A 22,857-nucleotide genomic window follows, 5' to 3' on the forward strand; every position below is an offset into this window, starting at 1 on the left:
TATATGTATCAGCCCATAGCCACGAACACTGCTAAACTTGCCGCGATCTGAACCCTGTTCAGATAATACCTACACACTGATCCAGTGATGATCAAGTTGGTGTGCATATATATATAAAAAGAATGATATGAAGGAGAATTAGCCGGGTCGTCCCTTTTTTGATTTTTGCACTTGCTCCTAGTATATCTCGACATCCTCGAAGTAATCGAATGTCATTTCACCATTACTGACTGCTCTCCCGATGCGCTAGGATAATACTTGCAGGGTAGATAGCCTGTTGACTAGGTAAGAATTGGTGACGATATAATAAAGTACCAGTATAACAAAGTATCATATAGTGTACTGTATACATCAATGCAAAACCGCCACTGTTGTGCTGCTACATCGTTATTATGCAGCATGTTATGCCAGCAGCATGGCGTATTGGTCAGTAGTGTACGGAGTATTGTTTTTCTTTTTTGGTAACTATTGCTAAGGCCACTTTTGTCCGTTGAGCAGGGAAGTCAGTCGACAGATTGATATGACGCATTTTCCCTATTCCAAGCTCGAAGGGTAAATGTAAGATTTCCCAATCTCGATTCCAATCTCACTTCCTCGTGAGCGGCATTGGACTATCCGTCCAGCTTGGTTGAGCGCTGCCTCGGAAGCAGAGCCCAGAATATCCCAATCCCGACCAACAAGCCAACCATAATCGGCTGCATAACCTGTACCCCTGTCTTTGAAGCGATTGCTCCAGTCATGAAGGGGAATGCAGCCGATCCAGCTTGTCCCAAGCTTGCTGTGAAGCCTATCGGCGTGGAAAATCAGCACAACGATTCAAGCCCAGGGAAAAGAAATATTCGGGGAACCAAGATGACCTACCTAAGGCGCCGATGTGGAGTTCCTGTGGGATGACTTTTGTCAGGACGTATAGTCCGACAGGGTAGAATGGGCCGATAAAGAAGCCTGTTGATCTGTCAGCCACAGTCTCAAAGCGACGACTGGAAAGCTCGACTCGAAGAGCTACCTACCCAGAAGACAAACTGTGACTGCATTCGCGATAATGTTCGGTATCAGCCAGAACATGACCTGCAACGCTATGGCGAGAGCGATATAGACAAACACCATACGGCGCTCACCGAGCTTGTGCGTGATGTCTGCGAGAAGGACCCGTCCGAGGGTGAACCCGGACCAGAACCCAGAGGCCACATAGCCTACTTTCTTGGGGTCTCCATGTCTGACGGAGACGAGGAATTGGACCAGCCAGCCTGAGTGCTCCAATATTAGCTCTTCTGCAAGCAGGTGGATGACGAATTGGCCACATACCTCCCGACGCTACTTCAGCACCGACATATAGGAAGAAGAAGCCGTTGAAGATCCAGACCACTTTATTGGTTAGTGTGGCCTTCATTTCCGCATTAGCCGTGTCTTTGGCATTGGACACGTTTGGCTTAAATAGACCCTTCCGGAACGTCCAAGCCAGGAGGACAATGTTGAGCACCCCCATAACAAACGTCGCGAGGTAGTAATAGTGCCAGTACGGTGTTCGAGAGGCGATTGTATTCGCGATCAGCGGCGCAATAATCGTGCCGACTCCGTAAACAGCATGGAGAATGCCGAGCCATCGATGGGCGTCCTTCACGATCAGCGTAAAGATATTCGCTTGTGCGTCTTGGAAAGCAACACCCATGCCGGTGAAGAAGAAGGCAGTCATAAAAAGAGGATATGGAGGTTTCCAGAACATGAGCACGTACCCGAAGCACTGGATCGTGGCTCCGACAACCAGTGTCCCGCCGCTTCCCAGTCTCGAGCAGACGTGAATGTTGGCGAAAGATGCCACTAGCCATCCGGCGAAATTGACCAGATAGACCATGGACACTTTCAGCAAGCCAATATCATAGGCGGGCTGAAGATATGGAATGAGCACACCGGTGGCAGCGTCTGAATATTGATCAGTCCAGGACCTTCTCACAGACCAGTCGTGCGCAACGACTTACCGTTCAAACCGGCCATCATCACCGCATAATTGGTGCTGATCAGTCTGCCGACGACCTGGCTAGCATCTTTCTGAGTGAAGAAAGACGAATCCTTCGAGGATGAGTTTTCCACATCCTCTACGCTGCTGTCATTCTGGTTCTCCGTGTCCATGGTCTACGACGGTTCTAGCCTGCAATAGCGTCGCGAGAGGGTCCACAGCCATTGCTGGCAGTGCTGATGATTAAATATGCATGGTCAGTCAGTATCAATCCTCGTGCCCCTCTCACCTGAGTCATTCTATTACTATTAGGTTATCGCGGCTACATCGCGTAAGCCAGTTAAGCAGGTCGGACATGTGGCCAGCGCTCCGCGTACCGATTTTTGGGAGGGAAAAGAGAGTCGATGCAGCGCAGTTTCCTCCAACTCTGCATAGAAATCATGTCCCATCTCGAACAGTTCTTTTCTCATTTTCTCTTCAAGTGACTGTGTGGACATGCTTAACATTGACTGAAAACTGCAATTGCCCGCCACATGGGTGTATCGAGGGAGGATGTGACAACCCCGCAAATGGGGTCACCAGCCAACTATACGTGGCAGTTGATGCATCGATCTGACATTCACTTCGACAAAAGCAAGTAGCAGAGGAGTCATTACTGTCGCATGCTCACTTTTGTGGAGACGAAGCACTCGAAAGCAAGCTGGATCATTCTTGATTCCGATATTTGTTGATTGACATCCCTGGTTCCCACAAGTCCGTAGTTATATGCTCTGCGTCTGATGACGGAAACATAGGCAGGTATTGACTGTATGGTCTGTTTGCAACTGTTTTGGTTTTGTCTCTCTTTGACAATGCGTGTTCAAAGTATGACGGCTCTAGACGGTGCTTTGTGAGCAGCAAAGGCTGATGCCAGACTACTCTACATCGGCATCGCTGTTCCAAGGACTCCTCGAAATATTAAGCAATTGGTGATCGGGATGTATGTCTGTCAGTGTCCTCGGTTGTGGAGGCTCAGCATGCAAATGCTCCAGAGTCGAGTAAGAGATGATCAAGATCAAGTTTCTGAGTCAGGGTGAGGCCATGTTAGGCATAGAAAAACTGCAGTCCCTCTCAAAGAAGCTGCGGTGCCTTGGCTGCCACCAGTTTCTATAACAGATCACAGACTGAATTCATCAATGATTGTTTTTGCGAAATGAAAAGGGGGCAACGTTGCAACATGTCGCTTGCTTAAGTCCGGAGCCCGATGGCTCAAAGACGGACCCTGTTCACAAGCATCTAGTCATATTGATATCTCCATGTATCATGCAAACCCGTAGGTGTGTCGAGATAGTCCAGCCGAACGCGGATGATCATCATCGAAACGTAAAGAGCCGTGGTCAACCGAACCCGAGCTGTCCAGATTCTCATCCGAGGCTTGTCTCGCCTACCTCCTTGCAAAATAATGGTTGTTCGCCGAACGGACGGCAATCTCCGAACTACCTCGTGGAATAGTCAGGTGAAACACCTAAGGTATGTTCCCCGCTCGAGAGGCCGAGTCAATACGCCGCAACTGATGGAGAATCTCCACACCGTGCTTTCGGGATGCTGACGGCGATGATCTTAATCGTTCGGCCGGGCGGCGGTGGATTTCCCAGGTCGCGATCGCGCTCTCCCTCTGGATTATCGCCTGGATCATCGCCGAAGCCATTCCCGTATTCAGCAACCTATTGAGCTTGATCGTAAGTCTCTTCACCTTCTTTTTCTTCACCTCAATTACCGACTTATTCATCTTCAGGTTGCCCTTTTCGCCTCCTGGTTCACCTACGGACTCAAGTGGTATTTTCTGGCTCCACCTCAACTGGGGCAAGTACACGTCTTCTCCGCGCAAGATGTTCCTGACAGGCGTCAATCTGTTCTGCCTGGTCTTTGGCGCTGTGCTCTGTGGTCTGGGCTTGTATGTCTCCGGAAAGGCGATCCATGATAACCCTAGCAACGCGAGCTTCTCGTGCGCTAATAATGCTTAATATTTCATTTACGGCATTTCTTGCATTGCATTGCATGGCGTTCTGGTTTTTTGGGTGTTTGTATATATGAGCCGTGGGATTGGTCAGTGGGCAGTGGCATCGGCTGCCCTGTACATATCGATTCTTCCGATGTCTATAGACATGAGATACCTCTTTGCTTATGTTATCTTCGTTTGTTTTCCATTCATCGTAGTAAGAGTTGAGGATAACTGTACAGAGTACATTTGCTCCCGCTCGTATGCGGGCGGAGAATAAAAGATCAAAAATAATGTAATGTAACATTCGATACCAACATGCTTGCAGCGCTCAAGTAACAATGCTATGCTAGATATGCTCCATTGCCATTCGCCAGACTGGATATCCCGTAACACCAACCTATAACACCACGTGTACCTGAAATAACTGAAACAACAATCGAAGCAGCGACGACCAGACCAAAAGAAGGATAGGAGAGGATAGGTCACCTCACCCGCGACTCTCCCTTCTCATCCGTCTCCGCTTCCTGCGGCAGGAGTCGATCGCCTCGGGCGTCAGGATATCCGCAGGCGGTTGGAACTCGCGCACCTCCATCTTGGGGATGGGGTGGCCGAACGCCAGGCGGACGCGGCCCTTGCGGTGCGGCGAGAGCGCGGCATCGCGCAGATGCGGCTTTGCGTAGAATGAAGTGAAGGGTTTATCGGGAGGGGGAGGGGTTGTTGGTTTTGCGACAGCAGGAGCGGGCGCGGGAGCGTGCGGTGCGGTGGAGGACTTGTTGCCGGAGGATTTGCGGGGTCGTGGGGGCTCTGTCGATGGTTTGGGGCGTTTGCCGGCCGTCGCGGAGCGGGCTTCCTGCTGGAGTTGGTGCGCGGCCCAGGCGTCCACGTCGCTTGGGTCCGGGGTTTCGCCGTCACTTTCTGCATCAGAGGTGGCTGCGCCGTTGGGGGTAGTATCTGGGGTGCGATCGCTGAGTTTGCGCTTCTGGGAGGTGGTGCGGTCTCTGCTGGTGGGGGCGGTGGATGGCGATATGTCCGCGCGGAGCGACGGCTTGTCCTTGTCGAGCTTCCGGCGTTTCTCTTCTTCTTTCCAGATCTGGAATTTCTCGATCAGGCTTGATATCTCTTTCATGAAATAGTCGCGTTTGGGTTCGTAGAGCTTCTTCTCGTGCTCGTGCACACCGGTAATACCCATCACACGGAGCCAGTCTTGACCTTTCAGCTCGTCTAATAGACGCTCCAGCTGCATCTTCTCATGCTGGGCGCGTTCGCGCTCGATGTTTCGGAGCTGTTTCTCCTGCCGCTCCATTCGCCGGTGGGCGCGGAAATAGTATCCTTCATTGAGAGGGTCTTCCTCTTCGACATCTCCGGGCGCAGCGTCTGAACTCGGCTCCGGCTCCGGCTCAGGCAGAGATATCTTTTCGCAGTCATGGAGCCGCAACAGAGGGTTTCCAAACGGGGACTCGGAGTCGGGAGTAGAGGATTGTATGGTGGCAAGAGGTTCGGTCAGGTCATCAATCAACTTGATCGTGGTGTTCTCGGTCAGTAGTTCCACGGTCTTCGGAGGCTCCAAACTGAGAATTTGTTCATAGTTCCAGAAATACGATGCCAGTTCGCTCCGCAGCCGCGAATTGCTGTCCTTGGAACGAAGCGACCGGCGCTGTTCCCGTACCGCTGGACTTTCATGGGCGGGTTCCTGCTTAGGCTGCGATTGCGTTTCCGTCTGAGGGTTGGTCGAGAGGGGTTTCCGCCGACTGCTCGTCTGTCCAGGTGGCTTCTGCGCATCCGCGTCTGATGCGACAGGATGCTGCGGGCGAGAACGGCGTGTAGAACGGGTGGTAGAGGTCGGAGTGGACGTAGTGGGTGTTTTGCGAGGCTTCGGATTGGTCTTGGTAGGGGCAGGAGAGATGATATCTAAAGGATCTGGCGATTCGCGACCACCTCCACGCATATACAGCGCGGCAGAAGCCGACAACGGAGTGCGATGGTGATCATGGGATTGTCCCGTAGTGTGCGGGGTGCCGGGAAGCGGAACACGAGCGGGGTTGGTCGACAAGGACGATGAGGAGGATGCGCTGTCGCCGGCAGTGGCGAGAGGAGGTGGCCGGCGCGTAGATGAGCGCGGCGGCGGAGGGAGAGGAGAGTGAGCAGCCTGTCGCAGGATCTGGGGAGTTTTGGATGACGGGGGAACACGATGACCGGCGTTTTCGATAGTAGTGTCAAGTAAGTCGGGAGAGCTCTTGCGACGACGGGACGAAGGTGGCTGACGACGTTGCTGTTGGTGTTGCTGCTGTTGCTGCTGAAGCCGAGGCCTCTTTGCAGGGGGAGGAGAAGACGGCAGAGTGTCGTCGTGGTTGTTCTGATGCTCGTCATCATGACCAGAGGCATTGTCATCCCGTCGCACTGAGAAGCGCAGGGACGACCTCGATCGGACGGCCATGATGATCTGGTTGCAGCAGCGGTAGAGGACTCGTCATTCGATGGGTTGGACTCGTCATGCAATAAGGTGATGATGCTGATGGTGGACGAGATTGGATATGGGATGAAACTGAAGAGGAGGGTATATATAGGGACATGCTGTAAGAACTTATGTGATTGTGTCTCAATTCATCTTGTGTTGCTCAATTTATTGACTCTATTGCCATTGCATCTGGAGATGAAGGGTGAATCGAACCTATTCTTCTGCTTCGTCGCCCTGTCCTCGTCGTGTTCGCGTTCGTTTTTTTTTTCGCGGTCGCCATTAATTACAAGGATGTGGTATGGCTCAATACAGTATTTGTGGAATAGGAGCTCACAGAATGATGGAAAAGGTGTATTATTGTGTCAGCAGAATACAGGATTGTCCTCATCCTCAATCACTATTGTCATCCCCAGTGACTATGTGTATTAGAGAACAATAAAGCATTGTATATTTGAATCAGGATCTTCAGACGAATGAGAATTATTAGGTGCCATTGTCAGTATGTGATCCTCCACAAAGAAAAATGTAGTTGATAGCAATAAGACACTTTCCAACGTGGTCATATCGAAATGCGGGGATATGCACAAAAAAGTACACAATAAGTAGTCTCGGGTATATTGAGCTTGGAGAGACAGCACATATTAGAAGCTAACCAAACCCTGACTGACAATCTCGCAGGTCGATGAAAGGCATATGATAGTGTATTCGAGGTCAGTTTATATCAGATGATCATCTAACGCAAAGCACACGAACTCTTCTTGCGTTCTTGCAGTTGCAAGTTACAATATCCCCCACCCCCACACAACGAGGGGAAGATGAGCGATTCATTCTCATCCTTGTAGAGCCCAGAGACAGATGCCTCAATCTCGAAGATGACTCCGTAGGGGTTTATCGGAGTTCTTGCCGACCAGAGAGGTCGTTGTACTCCTAGTACGAGAGGCATTCGTCTACGAGGCACAAAGTCCTCCTGCTGCTGCTACACTGTTCATTGTTCGAGATATTTCCCCACCTTCACAGGCTACAATGATGACCCCGGATCGAGGAGTACGTGGGGGTCACGGCCTCATTGGTAGCAGTTATCTAATGTTCTTCGATTCCATACTACATTGGAAGGAAGGATGATCCAAATATGTATTATTTCCTAGCAAATAGTAGTATTGCATCTTCTCCAAGTCCTCGTGGGTTACATAGAATCGAGCTGCCGCATGCTCCAATGTCATCAGATGCAACTCCACCGCCAATAATATCAATAATCCCTCTCTGATCTTCTCCAATGTCTCGCCCATGTATTCTGGATTCCGACCCCTAACAGGCCTCATTCTGTGGGGTCCAGACGTGGGGGTTTCAGTGTCCACTCTTTTCCACTTGCCGAATTGTCTGTAGACGAGACGGCCTTTGAACTTAATGCGATCAATCTTCATCATCGCATCAATTGGGGTCGGCACTGGAACCACATTCCCATTCCTTAATCATGGCAGGCGTCCCACCGTCTCTGTCCTCTTCAACAAACCCTTTCTCCCTTCTTCTATTCTTTTCAATCCCAATAAATCCTCCAATTTGAGGTTTTCTCCCTGGTAACTCCGTTCCAAGCAGGACTACCATTAAGATCATTTTCTCACGACCACCACAGAACACCACTGGTATAAACAACAGACGAAATGACCACAAACGGAACAACAACAAGACGCCCTCTTGTCCCCGGCATCTACGTGCCAACCGTCGCCTTCTTCAAGGACGACGAGGAGGTCGATCTCCCCACCGTCGAGAAACACGCCGCCTACCTCGCTAACGCCGGTGTCACCGGCCTCGTCGTCCAAGGCAGCAACGGCGAAGCTGTCCATCTCGACCGCGAGGAACGCAAGCTCATTACAGCAGCCACCCGCCGCGCCCTCGATGCCGCCGGAGCCACGTCCATACCCCTCATCGTCGGCTGCGGCGCATCCTCCACCCGCGAAACCATCCAGTTCTGCAAGGACGCCGCCGACGCCGGAGGAGACTACGTCCTTGTCCTGCCCCCCTGCTACTACAAGTCCCTCGTGAGCAACGCCGCCCTCCTCGACTACTTCCGCGACGTCGCCTCCGCCTCCCCGATCCCCGTCCTCATCTACAACTTCCCCGGCGCCTCCTCCGGCCTCGATCTCACCTCCGACGACATCCTAACTCTCGCCAAACACCCCAACATCGTCGGCGTCAAGCTCACCTGCGGCAACACGGGCAAACTCGCCCGCATCGCCGCCCAGGCTAAACCTGACTTCCTCACCTTCGGCGGCTCCGCCGACTTCACCCTCCAGACCCTCATCGTCGGCGGCGCGGGTATCATCGGCGGCGTGGCGAATCTGATTCCGCGCTCGTGCGTGCGCCTCATGGAGCTCTACCAGAGCGGGAAGATCGCGGAGGCGCAGACGCTGCAGGCGGTCGTCGCGCGCGCGGACTGGCTGGCTATCAAGGGTGGGTTTGTCGCGGTCAAGAGCGCCCTGCAGTCGTATCGCGGATACGGCGCGCTGCCGAGGCGGCCGTGTGTGGCGCCTTCGGCGGAGGATGCGTCTGCATTGAAGAATGCGTTCCAGGAGGGGATGGAGATCGAGCGGAGTTTCGAGGCAGCGTAATTATGCATGAGTTTATGATGTGTAGCATTTTTGACTATTCTGTGTTGCAAATGAAAACATGGCCGATGGCCGCAATCGGCATAGCATATTTGACTTTGCCATGCGGAACCATCTACTCCGTACCCAACGTCAATTCCACGCTCAGAGTCTTGTCTTTGAGGACTTTCTAACCAGTATTTAATTGCATCATTGTCAAGATCTTCTATTTCGATATGGGAATGATTGATTCCGAACAATATACTTTGCGGACTGACCAATCCCACTTCTCCACCCTCAGTCATTTGCGCGATTTTCGCGTTTTCTAGCCTTCGGGAAGTTTGCCTCCCGGAGGACTACAATATACATACCTCGTCCTCAACCCATAAGCTAGACATCAATTTAAATGTTTCCTCTGAGCCGTCTCAGAAAACTCAAATATACTAGATTAAAAACATCATGCTCCGCATATCCTTACCGTTCACTTCCCGCCTGAGTACCCGCCAGCTACTTTTCTCAAGGAGATCCTTAACCCATTTTCACCGACTCTACACTTCCCAATCCCAACCCCAGCATCAGCCTACAAAATGCTGCTCGAAGAACGAGAAGGAGAAGGAGAATGAGACTCAGAAATCCGTCCTCACATTATCCTTCTGGTCATCTAAAACAGGCTGGAAGCGCGCAGCTGTTAACACCGTGCGCTGTCTGGCGGGTTGCACACTAGGTGATTTCTCGGCGCTGTGGGTGCTCCAAAGTTTCTATGGGCATTGGGGGATGGGTGCTATTATGGGTGTCTCTAGTATGTTCATCCCTAATCGTGGACATCAGGCTCGACCAGATGACTGATGTTGTGGCAGTGGCGAGTGGAATCACCACGTCAATTCTTCTGGAGACTATCCTCCTCCGACGAGGAGTGGACAAACTCCCCTGGGGACTGGCATTTCGAACTGCGACGGGTATGAGCCTCGTTTCCATGCTGGCTATGGAGACGGTGCAAAACCTGGTGGATTTCCATCTCACCGGAGGTGTGGTGTTGTTGGATGATCCGCGGTTTTGGGCGGCTGCGCTGGTGTCGATGGGTGCTGGGTTTTTGGCCCCGATGCCGTATAATTATTGGCGGTTGGTCAGGCATGGGAAGAGTTGTCATTGATTTCTCTGAGAATGAAGTGGTTGCTTGTATGTAAGATAGGGTGAATTGTATTAGTATCGGACTGAATATACTCAGCTTCCAGCTATGTCTGATGACGCTTCTGCGAAAGCCACTCTAATCTGGCAAGAAGCAGACTTGAGCTTGAAGCACACGAAATTTGTCCAAAAGAAGATGGACTGGCCATGGGTGCTGGAACTGTGGTATTTGCTTACCAACGGGAAGGCCCGTCGTTCCATCTTTGATAAGAGCCCACAGCATGACGTCGGTTGCGCAAATATATGCTTGTACGAGAGGTAGTTCGTATTTGATCACAGAAAGTCTGTCTGATACCGAAAATTGGGTCCTTCCTAGAGGTTAGCGACAGTATAGGCAAGTCTGTGCGGAAATTGCAACAGAGCAATTTTGTCCTTGAAGTAGCGATTGCTTGCCATGTCTGCGACAATCAAACCTAAGGACGCCATACGAGCTTTTAGCAATAAGAGATCGCATGGAGTGCGTCGAGAGGATTCCAAAACTCTTGACAAGACAAGTCCAATAGACCACAGAATGTTATCTCCAACTTTTCTGTCTAAGCGATGTCACTGTGACAGCTTAGCAGATGCAATCTCCGAAGCCTTTTTGGTCGCATTGTTATCGGTAGCTAGTTCCCTCCACCTTGAGAACTTGTCCACTTGATCATCCAGTTTGTGCGGGGAGATGGCCGTTTATCTGCAGATACGAGCTGTGGCAAGGTATCATCACAGGAACGACGCCGAGAAATCTGCACTGCACTGCACTGACCATATCGCGTGGTATCTGTCGATCAGAACAGACCTCGGAAATTGGAGAAACCTTCGATAATAAAATGAAGGACCATCCACGTTGCAGCGCGGGAACGATAGGCGGATGTAACCCTCGGAACCAGCGATGAAACCAAAGCATTCTTGGAGCGCGCGTAGAGTCCCAAACAATTCGCGGCGCAGTGTTGACCTTTTTGCCAATAACCATGATCATTGTCACAAGAACAAATGAGAGAAAGCGAGTGGGCCGTGGTTGGCGCCCAGCACCCAGATTCTGAAGCATAGACTCACCATCGACAGAGAACCTGTACCTTCTGGACAAATTAGCGTTGATGATGCCTTCCGGAGATTGGCGGATGGACAAGGACGGGCCTTGAGCTGTAGCTTCCCATTCTGATTGATTGATCGACGCGCGTTGGCAGAATGAAAGTTGCGAAGATGGACTGGATTACTGGAATGCAGGAGATTATTGGTGTCGATCAGCGCGCTCGAAGGATTCATTCACCCTGCAAGGCTATTATTTAAAGACGGTCCTCCTCTGGTTTCTGATGTCTTTTTCACTCAAACCCCCTTTCCAACACATATCCCCCAAACGAGACATCTTCAATGCCTGTGTTGTTGGATTGGTTATTGTGATCATGCTCATCTCCAGCATCTGCGCCGTAGTCCTTACGGTCGCCTCGTCGGTCGCCGCCGTCAGCGTCAATCCTCTGCCGGCTCCTCGCACTATCACTTGGGCGTCATCGGGGCCCAAATGCATTGCTGGCCAACTCACTCTGCGCACAGCCCGTGGTTCCAACAGCCAGGTCATCTCAGAAGGATGGGATCGCGCCTGGAAGACGATTGTCTCCCTTCAATGGGTCCCCGCTGCGACTGAAGCGCCCATCTCCTCCTTCCAGCCTTTCCCAACAGCTACACCTTCCGCCTCCACGAAGAGCAAACGAGCCTCATCCCAGCTACAATTCGTTGATGTGAAGGTTGACGATCTCCAAGCCGATCTCCAGCACGGTGTGGACGAATCTTACAACATGGCTGTGAAGGAAGGCTCCGATACCATTCAAATCACCGCCAAGACCGTTTGGGGTGCTCTGCATGCATTCAGCACCCTTCAACAGATCGTCATCTCGGATGGAAGGGGTGGACTACTCATCGAGCAGCCAGTCAGTATTCAGGATGCGCCTCTCTATCCTTATCGCGGCATCATGATCGATACTGGTCGCAACTTCATCTCCGTGAAGAAGATCCTGGAGCAGTTGGACGCCATGTCATTGTCCAAGCTCAATGTCCTGCACTGGCACTTGGATGACACGCAGTCGTGGCCTGTACAGATCAACGCACATCCAGAGATGGTTAAAGATGCATACTCGGCGCGGGAGACTTACTCGCACGCTGACATCCGCCGAATCATTGCCTATGCCCGTGCCCGAGGTATCCGTGTCATCCCGGAAATCGATATGCCTAGCCATTCGTCGTCTGGCTGGAAGCAGGCAGACCCGAAAATGGTGACTTGCGCCGATTCCTGGTGGTCAAACGATGTCTGGCCATATCACACTGCCGTTCAACCCAACCCGGGCCAGTTGGACATCATCTACGACAAGACCTACGACATCGTTCGGGATGTTTACAATGAGCTATCGGGTGTTTTTACCGACGACTGGTTCCACGTCGGAGCTGACGAGATTCAACCCAATTGCTTCAATTTCAGTAGCTATGTCCAAGCATGGTTCGCAGAAGATCCCTCGCGCACCTACAACGATCTGTCTCAGTACTGGGTGGATCATGCAGTTCCAATCTTCCGCGACGTCAGCGAGAAGCGCCGTCTGATCATGTGGGAGGATATTGTTCTCTCTCCGGAGCACGCTCACGACGTGCCCAAGGACATTGTCATGCAAACCTGGAACAATGGGCTGGAATACATTCAGAAACTGACGGCCCAGGGCTACGATGTCATAGTATCGTCGGCAGACTTTTTCTATCTTGACTGCGGCTCTGGCGGATACGTCACCAACGACCCCAGGTACGACGTCATGAGCAATCCGGATCCCAACACCCCGAACTTCAACTATGGCGGCAATGGAGGCTCGTGGTGCGCTCCTTACAAGACATGGCAGCGGATCTACGACTACGACTTCACGCAAAATCTGACCGATGCTCAAGCCAAGCACATCATCGGTGCGACCGCGCCTCTTTGGAGCGAGCAGGTGGATGATGTGACTGTGTCGAGCAAGTTGTGGCCCCGCGCCGCAGCCCTGGCGGAACTGGTCTGGTCTGGCAATCGCGATGCAAATGGGAAGAAGCGGACTACGCTCATGACGCAGCGTATCCTCAACTTCCGAGAGTACTTGCTGGCGAACGGCGTTCAGGCCGGCAACCTGGTGCCCAAGTACTGTCTTCAGCACCCCCACACGTGCGATTTATATTATAACCAGAGTGCCGTAGTGTAGTTCATGTCAACTCATGTTTTTTATTAGCGATAGCTGTTGTTAACCCATGTACATACTAACAGCCGCGCTGCCGACTGCTCTAGTCCTGCTTGATCAGGATAGTGAGCATAATTGGATTAAGCCTAGCTGAATGATTTCCTGTGCCGATGAATCAAGCTTCAACGGATACCTCTTTTGTTCTCAAGTAGCATAGATGCCATATATGATGGCATCCGTGCGCATACGCCAGAGAAGTTATGGACTGTTCATGTCCATAAGAACATGTCCATAGGTTTTGAGCAGTCTAAACCCTACTGGCATCACCATAGTGTCCCAGTATAGTACTGCAATCTCTTTCCCCTTAGGTTGTTCGTGCAGTTCGATCATGTATGCCGTTTTCATCGGTCGATCAGTCCATCTCGCGCAACGCAAACACAACCTGCTCAAATACATACATCAGCAATCAGGTTTTCATCCTGAGGAATCGAACCAAACAAGATGAAAGTGCCACAATACAGCAGCATATGCCTTTGTTCTCCTGCTCGACTTAAGCCTGGGTAGGCTATCAATTTCATAAGCTAAGTCAACTGGTTTCTGCGAGTTGGACGAATGAATCAAGTTAAGTTGTAGATCGTAAGATGCGAGGCATAGCTCATGGATCTTCTAGGCTATCCAACAAGGTGGGTGCCGGTACTATGCTGTCTACTCTTAAGATCATTGTTATCATGCTCAGAACCTGCTTAGAGAATGGTATGGCGGCTTTACTAGGCGCTCTCTTAGGGACTGTTTGTAAAGCTCCACTTTTTGATTAGAATGATCAATTAAACATGGCTCTCCTCTTTACAGTATGTCTTGATGAGAGCATAGGAACCATTATCTGCTATAGCGAACCACGACTGGATTTAATCCATTGTTTTAATGATCACCGACGCCTCTGGACCGCAGTACTCTCTCTAACTCCCACCTAGGTAGGTATAGACAGCCTCCTCTCCAAGACGATTGGTTCTTATTATTTTGGCCCTACTTTGGTGGGTTCCAGGTTGGTCAACAGGGGACTGAGATTGGGGTGCTCATTGGCGGCTAGCTTGCTGCAGTGTCTGCTCCTTGCATGACAAGGATCTCGGTTCCTCACTTGAATCCATGGTTTGGTTGGTGATCGAGTTTGTCAAGGTTTGGTATCAATATTAATTAGACCTGGTGCGCAGGACAGTGACAGGAAGTATCACTTGCTACCTGCCTTAGGCAGTTCGTTGACCGTCACTCGAACCATTCATACCGCGGCCCTGAGGCTCTCGCTCATCGCAACAGACGGTCTGGTCTGCTTTGTCTCGCCGGAGTCTCCGAAGGATGGTGGTTCGTCGGCATGGGTTGTATTGAGCGAGTGTGAATCACCCACCAATGAAGGCGAATGCTCCGTCCGGGGTCGTCGTAGGGCTGACAGGCTTACTCCTTGGTAGCCAACGCCAGTAACCGAATTATCTGACATTCTCGATCGCATACCAGTGTATGTGCATGTGGTGAGGGGAATAATATTCCGCGGCCGGGGCGATTGTTTTCTCCTGGGTCAGAGTGACCACTGGTTATGGACTATCTACCCTGTACAGAAGATTGGTCATGACTGAAATCTCGAGTTCGAGTTGACTGTTACACTGCATGAGCCACATCCTGGCAATCCTGGCAATCCTGGCAACCCAACAGAAAGAGTCACGAGGGAGTCTGTTGGAATATCGAATAGATACGAAGGTCCGAGTACCTGAGGCCAATTACCTCTGCCCCACCGTGGAATTTATCTCCATAGTTCCCAGGAGGTGTCAAATCCGTGAGGCTGCCGCGGTATCAATAAGGCCTACGCACTCACGGACAGAATGAGATGGCCTCCCCTACAGACACGGACCATGTCCTGTCTTGTTTCATCGTGGTCACGCTGACACCACTCCTTGATCAGTGCTCTGGGGACAAGTATCATTGACCGAGTCTTACCATGGAGACGGATAAATCTCTGGGGTTAAAGAACGGTGAAAAGTGTACTCTTACCTATTGGTATTTGACGTTCAAACCTTGATTTTGATGCTACACACGACTGACATGCGTCTGGCTGTACACTGAAAGGTCTGATAACTTCGTTCCATCCAGGATATCGAGACAGGAAACATGCTCAAGACTACCAACCCAATTATTGGCTGATATCCCCCGGCCGAAGCGTGGAGATACCCCCTTTGTGGCCTTGCTCTCTCGCTACAAATATCCGAGAAGAGTTCGTGGTTGACCCTTCGCAGACTACCAATTCTGACCAGGAACATGGGTTTTCGCATGGACGCATATCAGTCTCAGCGTCAACATACTTGTAGATAGGAAACGGATGTTCATGCTGCATCGCCCAAGGTACATTTTTCCCAGTCTCAACCACATGCGATGATTTCCATGAGATGTGTAGGTTCCTTGAGTAACTTGGGGCTTTGGGCACATTCATTGTTTTACCATTATTCCGCACACACAAGACCACGAAGGTGATCCTTCTTGCCCTATGGAAAATCATAGAATTTGAAAGCAGTACCTAGATATCAGCCGACGGCAAATCTTCCCAATCTCACTGCCTACTGTATTGTTATCATCACTATGGCAGTACTACGGACCCGGCACCGCTCGACGACATGATTTGTAATTATCCAGCAGTCAAGCTGACATCCTTGGATTGCTGGATGCTTGAGTAGGGAAGGGTAATAATTATCTTCCCCATGGTTACCATGAATCAGTTGTTTCCAAATGACTCCTTCAGAATTGTTGACAAATGGCCGACTATCCTGAAGTGGGTTACTTAGACGACTCTCTGATAAAAAACCCATCGGTCGGGGTTGCCGAAACTCCCCCGAGCAGGACGCACAGGCAGGACCACACGTCCTGCGGGCAGCCTGCGGATCGCCGACTCCGGAGCACTCAAGAGTGTCTAATTGTGCAAACAAAGTCTGTGTCACCTGCGCACCGCCTCATCTACATCATAGTGCGTGAGCCCTGAGGTACACCATGGTAAGGCAGGCTTGTACCAAAACAAAAATCTTGTCATGTGGCTCATGACCAGGAAAGCCACAGCCCACAGCGGAGCCATTCCGTCAGTATGGAGTACTGCACAGCCACTTGTTGTTCCTAAGGGCTAAGGCCCACATCCAAGCCACTTTTCGTTTTGTGACAAGAATGTACCTTATGACTTAGTAAGGTACATCCAATACAAGCCGATCGTATTATTGTAAGGAACGGAGTAACCGATACCAACCAAGAAACCATACCTAGCTCCAGAGCCCGGTGTTAAGGTACGGTACCAAACTAAGGTAATGACCTTTCAAGATGACACTGGGATAGGATCATCGATGATCGGCACGGACTATCTTCGGCTTTGCAGATGGGAACTCAAAGTCTCAGTCTCAACTCGCAAGCGAGAATGGAGCACAATGACGACTCCAGTCCTCTAGTGAGGTCTTGTCGGCCTCACGTTCTCGGAAATACTGAAACAGATTATGAATTAGATACTCCGTAGAAATACTCTGTACACTAATGAGCCTCGACGGTAGATACATCACAAACTTCACTCATTGAATAGACCAAAAGAAATGATCCCTCCGCCGGATATAGCCCAAATACCGGGAAATGGGAGCGCCGGGCTATTGAACAGCTAGATATTGTGGTCTAAGTATCCGCCGATCGCATACTGGAAAAGGTTTCCATTGCGGAAGATGTTGGGTTTATTGATGTGATTCTTTGTACATGATGAGGAATGATACTCGATCTACATGACCAATAGCGCAATACGAAGTAGCGTTGTAGATTTGACAGGTCAACATACATGATTTAAACGTGACTCGGGTAAATTAAGAGCACCATGTGCTATAGGCCGCTCCATCCTTGCTAACTCATTCACGAGTCCGGGATGTGATTTGACCTTAAGCTCCAAATAAAGATGTGGATTAGTTTTATGGTAGATCCAGTAATCATGGTAAACAAGTTTCAAGCGCATAATCCTAATACTCGGATGTCATATGGAACTTCTTTACAGTGCAGCTGCAAATGTCGCCTCAGGAACACTCATATTTATGATAGTAGTATCCCAAGGGTGCTCAAGATATTAAACTTGCGGGGTCTACCGGGGTCCACGGGGTAAACTTTTGATTTCATGCAAGTTGATCACATAACACCAACTCACTCGGGCTACTGCATCTCGATCGCAGAATTTACCCATTAGAGTGACTGAATTGATCCAAAGCTTCAGGATCGCCAGATCTGACATGTTGATTCTTGATCCTTCAACCCCTTTGACATCATGGACGGCGCAGTCACATTTGGGATTTTTGATAGATGCGGATGCGGTGGTAAAATGGTGATGGTCAATGTCTGATGCATGATGCACATATTCACCGATTTCAGAAGATATGGCTACTCCTGTTTCTGGTGGCCACCCAAAGTAGCGGCCCCTTGTTGTCCGTGCTGATCACGGAGTCCTTTTCCTGCTTTCCTCCTGACCCAAAGCTTATTCGAGAGCCCAGTAACTTTGACATTGTGGGTGATTGTGAGTCTATCTCTTGTTTACTTTCTGGATAAGTATATCGGATTCTTTAAGCTAACGTACTCTCCTATTTCGAAACTGGACAAGCTAATCCTTCTTTCTTGTTTTTTGCACGACCCCAGCTTGCCCTTCCGCCGTGTGGTCGGTTAATATTTTAATTAAGAGGCACAATCTGAGGTACGCTCCCCTATTCCGTCGTCCATACTCTCCAAAGGGCAAGTCCAGACATGGCAAATGACTTTTGGCCCCCCCAGTCTAATCTTTTGCTTGGGCCCTGAGCGACCCAGAATCGAGTCGGGCACTAATGCGCTAGTTCCTGCGCCGCGGTTCTAAGCGGTTTCCAGGACCATGGAAAGGGTCTTATTAAGGGTAAGTATGCTTGTTCGTACATGTTTCGAATCCAGAGCGACCTAGATTGCATATATGATGCCTATATTTTTTTGAGGGTCAGGTAGACACCGATTACGGAAAATATTTATGCCTTAACAATACTCCGAAATCTCGCAGGAATGCTGGAGAAGAGACAATTTCCCCGAAGGACCCGTGACCTGCATGCTCCGCAGTGGAATTAATCTATCTGAAGTATATTAGACTGCCCGAGAGGTCAATATCAATAGCGATATGTAGCTAAGGTAGCCTGCATTCGAGCTATATTTATCACACTCCGAGAAATGACAGGTATCCGTCTAGACTTACTCAGGATCAATTCAGTTGTAAACATTAACCTGATGGGAAAAACAGACTCTCAGTTCCATCCATTCCCTAGAGATGCTGAGACCCTATGGACGGAATTCCATCAACTCGTATGTACAACATACTGAAACTCTTCTAAGTTTACATCCAACAGGCATGCAATGCCCTTGAAAGAATCTCAAGATGGCAACGCATGGCAACACATGGCAACAATAGCCTTAATGACTGCAGAATCACCAGCAACGTGTTTCAGGTTGGCACGCTCGCTGCAGCTCTCTGTTCTCGAATCTTTCCTCTCATTCGTGAGTGGTTACCAGTGTTGGCTCCTGCAAAGCAAGATGCACGTAAGAATTTGACCAGGACGAAGACCAGAAGGCATTGTACGTAGCTCCTTGTTTAATGGCTCTGCTGTTGTACAGCGCCGTGCTACCTGTCTATCTATAGACCTCCTGGGCCCTGCTGTCTGGTAAGCACTGATTACTGCCACGAGGAAGCAGGGGAATGTTTCAGAAAGCGACTGCTCCATGGTTACACTACAGCCATTGTGCAGCGCCTGCCCCAACAGGAATAGATTGTTGGCGCATAGTTTGGGGGCCGAAAGGTCGATCCTGCCGTGGAGTGTCAAATAATATTATTATTGTTGACTTGTTGAGATTAAGGTAACACCTGTGCACCTGGTTTAAGAAAAGACGGGTAACAAGCCACCTGGAAAGCGGATTCCGAAATGCTTATGGTGGGCAGCTCTCATTGAATTGGGAACTTACTAGCGATGAGCAACCTTAGCGAAGCCACATGTTTAGCTTTCCACTGCTGTGCAATAATAATATAACCATGAAAATGTAGAATAGAAATGAAAGCATCACAAGAGGATCAGCTGATGCCAAACAATCATTTTGGAGTTCAGTTAGTCAGGCTTGAAGAGGCTTGTGTCTAGATGCCGCGATTCCCAACGCCAAGATGCCATTTTCTAAAATAGGTGTTCTCGACTGTCAGTTTCCCAATTAAGATAATACAAGCCCAAGGTACGGAGTAGCCAGATCATCTCTTCCTCTATTAGGGATTTAAGTTTGTATGTAATGTGTTACAACTGTTTTTGTCTGGCACATGAAGGCAGGGATGATTTGTTGGGATTTTTAGACTGTACCTATGTTCTGCTTCTTCATTTGCTGATTACTCAAACTCTATAATATAGGGCTGAGACTCTCATTTGCCAAGACGTTTGTTGTTTAGGTTTTGCTTGAGTTTCTCTTTAGGGAACAACGGGGAACAAATAGACATGATAATTGTTGAAACATTCAAGCATTGGTTTTTCTGCAACATAGGCAAATCAGTATTAAACTCAATGCTGGAATACCAGTATTTGAAGCTTCTTTTAAGCTTCATTAGGTGTGACCGTTACGGCCTGATGTAACAACTATTTCTCGTGTACTTTTAGATTAGTCCCTGTCAGCAGCCAGGATACTTTCCATTATGATCAAACTGCGGACATGCATCTACCACGTGCAAATGCCAGGGTTCAGCGATGCCGCTCTCCAATATTTATGTTTCCTTTTCGCTCAGACGCCAGACGCATCCTTGTCTGGTTGGTGATCATCAATCACTGTAAATAAGAAGGAAAAGCTCAATCGTACTCTTTCCTTATGTACTTTGTCTTTGTACTTGGAATAATTGGTCAACCTGCTCCCTTCAACGGCTGCTACCTAACACTCTTGATAATAAAGTTGAGCGTTATCTGTAGGGTATCTTAGGCAGCAGAGCCTCAAAATCCTTCAGTATGTCAAATATACTCATTGGGTACTCTCGTTGGTCTCTCGGAAATTACCGCATTCCTTCGTGCATTTTCGGCCGGAGACACAAGGTCCACAAACCAGTGACAATGAGTAATGAGACTAACAACCCAACAGTCAATGATGCCAGAAAGCACCACGGTAAAAGTTCCCCGGGGAGGTGCCTACTGCAGAGAGTTTCATGTCCCTATTTTCCTTCTTTCTTACGGTGACTTTCGGTCAAGAATAAGGTTATTTCACCGCAACAACAGGCAGGCCAACGATAAAATTGCTTTAGAATTCAAGTAGAAGCATCGGTCAATTCTAGGGGATTACTCAACTAGCATCACGGAGTCATTACTATGCTGGTATGCCATGCAGTACTGTGGATATCCCGTCTCATCTATAGTGCATGATACCATCATGGTGCGTCAGAAGTCAGCACTTGGGACAGACGCAAAGGGGAAAACTAAAACAGAATTTTGGATGGAGAATGGTAGCGGTGTAAAATCTGGTTGCTGCGCCTCGATTCGCTTTTAAACTAGGGATCTGCCAATGGAAATTCGGGTAGATCTGTTTTCCGAAGTACTATTGGTCCATATAATGTGGCTCGACCAGGGTGTGGCGGTAAGGGTATTTTGGAGCGCTTTCCTCACCGATCTCAAATGTTTTGTCATGTTATGTTCCGGAGAAGAGCGTCCATCATGTATCATCCACATTCCTTCTTCTGGGATTGACTCAACCAATGCCCCGTTTGAGATTTCCTGCAGCTCTATACTTTCTAGGGCAAGCGCAGTAAACAACACAAGTCGATGTACTCCATACTGCATCATTATGACCAAATTTTCATCAGACTTAACTTACACACTTCTTGATACGGTACCACCCCATGCCTGTAAATAGCTATTCAACTGGTGAGAAATCAAACAAATCTGTACAAGGTAGGTACTCATTACTTGTACTACACAGTTAGGTGCAATCGCTTCACTGGAAATACCTACTCGACTCGAAGCCCACATGGCGTACAGGTACGGCACCAGCATTGTTCGTTCATAAGATGACTGTCCACTCTAGTGTACGGAAATACTGAATACGAAAGTAATTCTGAAAACAACGCGCTAAGACTCAGCCTTGTAGATACATTAGGTACACTAAATCCGACACCACTAAACATTTACCCATGCACCTATGTCAACACTGGTACATACAATCTTTGAAATTGAATTCAAATAACTATTCTGAAGGTATGAAGGTATTAACATCGACGCAAAACCTTCGAGGCAACGCTCGGAGAAAAGTGACTTGTTAACTTAAGCAGAAATATTCGTCCACGTCAAAACGAAGCACAGGGCAGGTTCTTCCCGTCTGTGCCAGTCCAGGCTTCTGATTGGACTATTTTCCTCGAGCATCATTTGCCTGTTACAAATCTGAGCCAATCGATTAGGCGAAACTCATATGCACGTGCCTCGAAATGGCTGGGGTCGTGGGGCTGGACTATCTAAGATCGTCAACAAAGCCCCAGAACCAAAAAAAGAGCTAACCGAACCAAGGGGAAGGGTGTTCGGAAGCCTGCGCCCATGGTTCAAGATCTAGAGTTTGCTGCCTCCCGTGTCTCCTCAGGAGTGAAAATGATCTGTACCGGATTGACGGGACAGTGGATGAGGCGTTGCCAAACTGTCAACTTGCCAAGCAGATATGCCAAACAATCATGATATTTTTGAAACTCTTCATTAATCATGCCGATTGTCATCAATTATCAATATTATTTGATTCCATAAGCTCATATATCCGCAGATTGTATTGTGAGTATCTATGTGTAAGGTACTTTGTGGAACAGCAGAGCTACTTTATTATTTCAAATCACTCATCCTTGCTAGGATTTACCCCATAGTCCGTCTCCGTCTCCGTCTCCGTAGGTCTTCGTGATACCCCTCATTTTGCAAGTCCATGGGGAGAGAATTTTGCCACCATCTTATCTCAAAATCGCGATCATATTGAAAGATAAGGAATGATAATAGAATTTAGCGGGAACATGATAAACAGAGTTTCCCCGAGAGTCAGAGAAATTGCTTGATTACAGGACTCTGTAGTCTGTATTTGAACGACGTACAGTCCCCCGTCCGGTCTGACGGTGCCAAGTCAACTACTGTACACGGACTTGCCGATGACATCTGTATCCACAAATGTCAAGCATGCATCCCTAGTGCAGATGGACACGGGGTTCCCGATACACAAATGTGATGAGACATCGACCAGGGAAATTTGTATCATTATTCCTTTGAGGTAAATAGCTTCGAAATAATTATTGATAATTTTATACCATTTAACAAACATACAGAGTATATTTACGTGCTCTGTTCAATTCAAGCAAGTCTTAAGATAACCCGCGGAAGCGAGCACCTACCATGATGATTTGAGCTGTAACGAGGAACCATATCGACAGGCCCAAGATCTTGAATACAGCGGATAAAATCATCGCCTACAGGCCTACGAAGCTGGAAATAAAATAATGCAGGAACCAT

At 49.1% G+C, this 22,857-nt stretch overlaps 5 protein-coding genes across 5 annotated transcripts; 3 read left to right on the forward strand and 2 right to left on the reverse strand.

The window, feature by feature from the left end:
- Window positions 1-611: 611 nt before the first annotated feature.
- Window positions 612-2,127, reverse strand: Aspvir_003039 (putative MFS transporter; the record flags this gene model as incomplete). The annotated part of the gene is made up of 5 exons (XM_043274627.1): window positions 612-787; window positions 862-945; window positions 1,011-1,247; window positions 1,306-1,920; window positions 1,977-2,127. The coding sequence occupies 5 exons, from the start codon at window positions 2,125-2,127 to the stop codon at window positions 612-614; spliced, it is 1,263 nt and encodes a 420-aa protein (XP_043130562.1).
- A 2,295-nt stretch (window positions 2,128-4,422) lies between these two features.
- On the reverse strand, window positions 4,423-6,369 carry Aspvir_003040 (acetyltransferase SAS4-like domain-containing protein; the record flags this gene model as incomplete). Its single annotated transcript, XM_043274628.1, has 1 exon — window positions 4,423-6,369. One exon carries the CDS (start codon window positions 6,367-6,369, stop codon window positions 4,423-4,425), a length of 1,947 nt encoding a protein of 648 aa, XP_043130563.1.
- A 1,679-nt stretch (window positions 6,370-8,048) lies between these two features.
- On the forward strand, window positions 8,049-8,996 carry Aspvir_003041 (dihydrodipicolinate synthase family protein; the record flags this gene model as incomplete). The annotated part of the gene is made up of 1 exon (XM_043274629.1): window positions 8,049-8,996. The coding sequence occupies one exon, from the start codon at window positions 8,049-8,051 to the stop codon at window positions 8,994-8,996; it is 948 nt and encodes a 315-aa protein (XP_043130564.1).
- A 435-nt stretch (window positions 8,997-9,431) lies between these two features.
- Aspvir_003042 (DUF4396 domain-containing protein) lies at window positions 9,432-10,122 on the forward strand (the record flags this gene model as incomplete). Its single annotated transcript, XM_043274630.1, has 2 exons — window positions 9,432-9,771; window positions 9,830-10,122. The coding sequence occupies 2 exons, from the start codon at window positions 9,432-9,434 to the stop codon at window positions 10,120-10,122; spliced, it is 633 nt and encodes a 210-aa protein (XP_043130565.1).
- A 1,417-nt stretch (window positions 10,123-11,539) lies between these two features.
- Window positions 11,540-13,345, forward strand: Aspvir_003043 (beta-N-acetylhexosaminidase; the record flags this gene model as incomplete). Its single annotated transcript, XM_043274631.1, has 1 exon — window positions 11,540-13,345. The coding sequence occupies one exon, from the start codon at window positions 11,540-11,542 to the stop codon at window positions 13,343-13,345; it is 1,806 nt and encodes a 601-aa protein (XP_043130566.1).
- Between the last annotated feature and the right edge of the window lie 9,512 nt (window positions 13,346-22,857).

The sequence above is a fragment of the Aspergillus viridinutans genome (assembly GCF_018404265.1).
Source record: "Aspergillus viridinutans IFM 47045 DNA, scaffold_13, whole genome shotgun sequence".
Taxonomy (NCBI): Eukaryota; Fungi; Ascomycota; class Eurotiomycetes; order Eurotiales; family Aspergillaceae; genus Aspergillus; species Aspergillus viridinutans.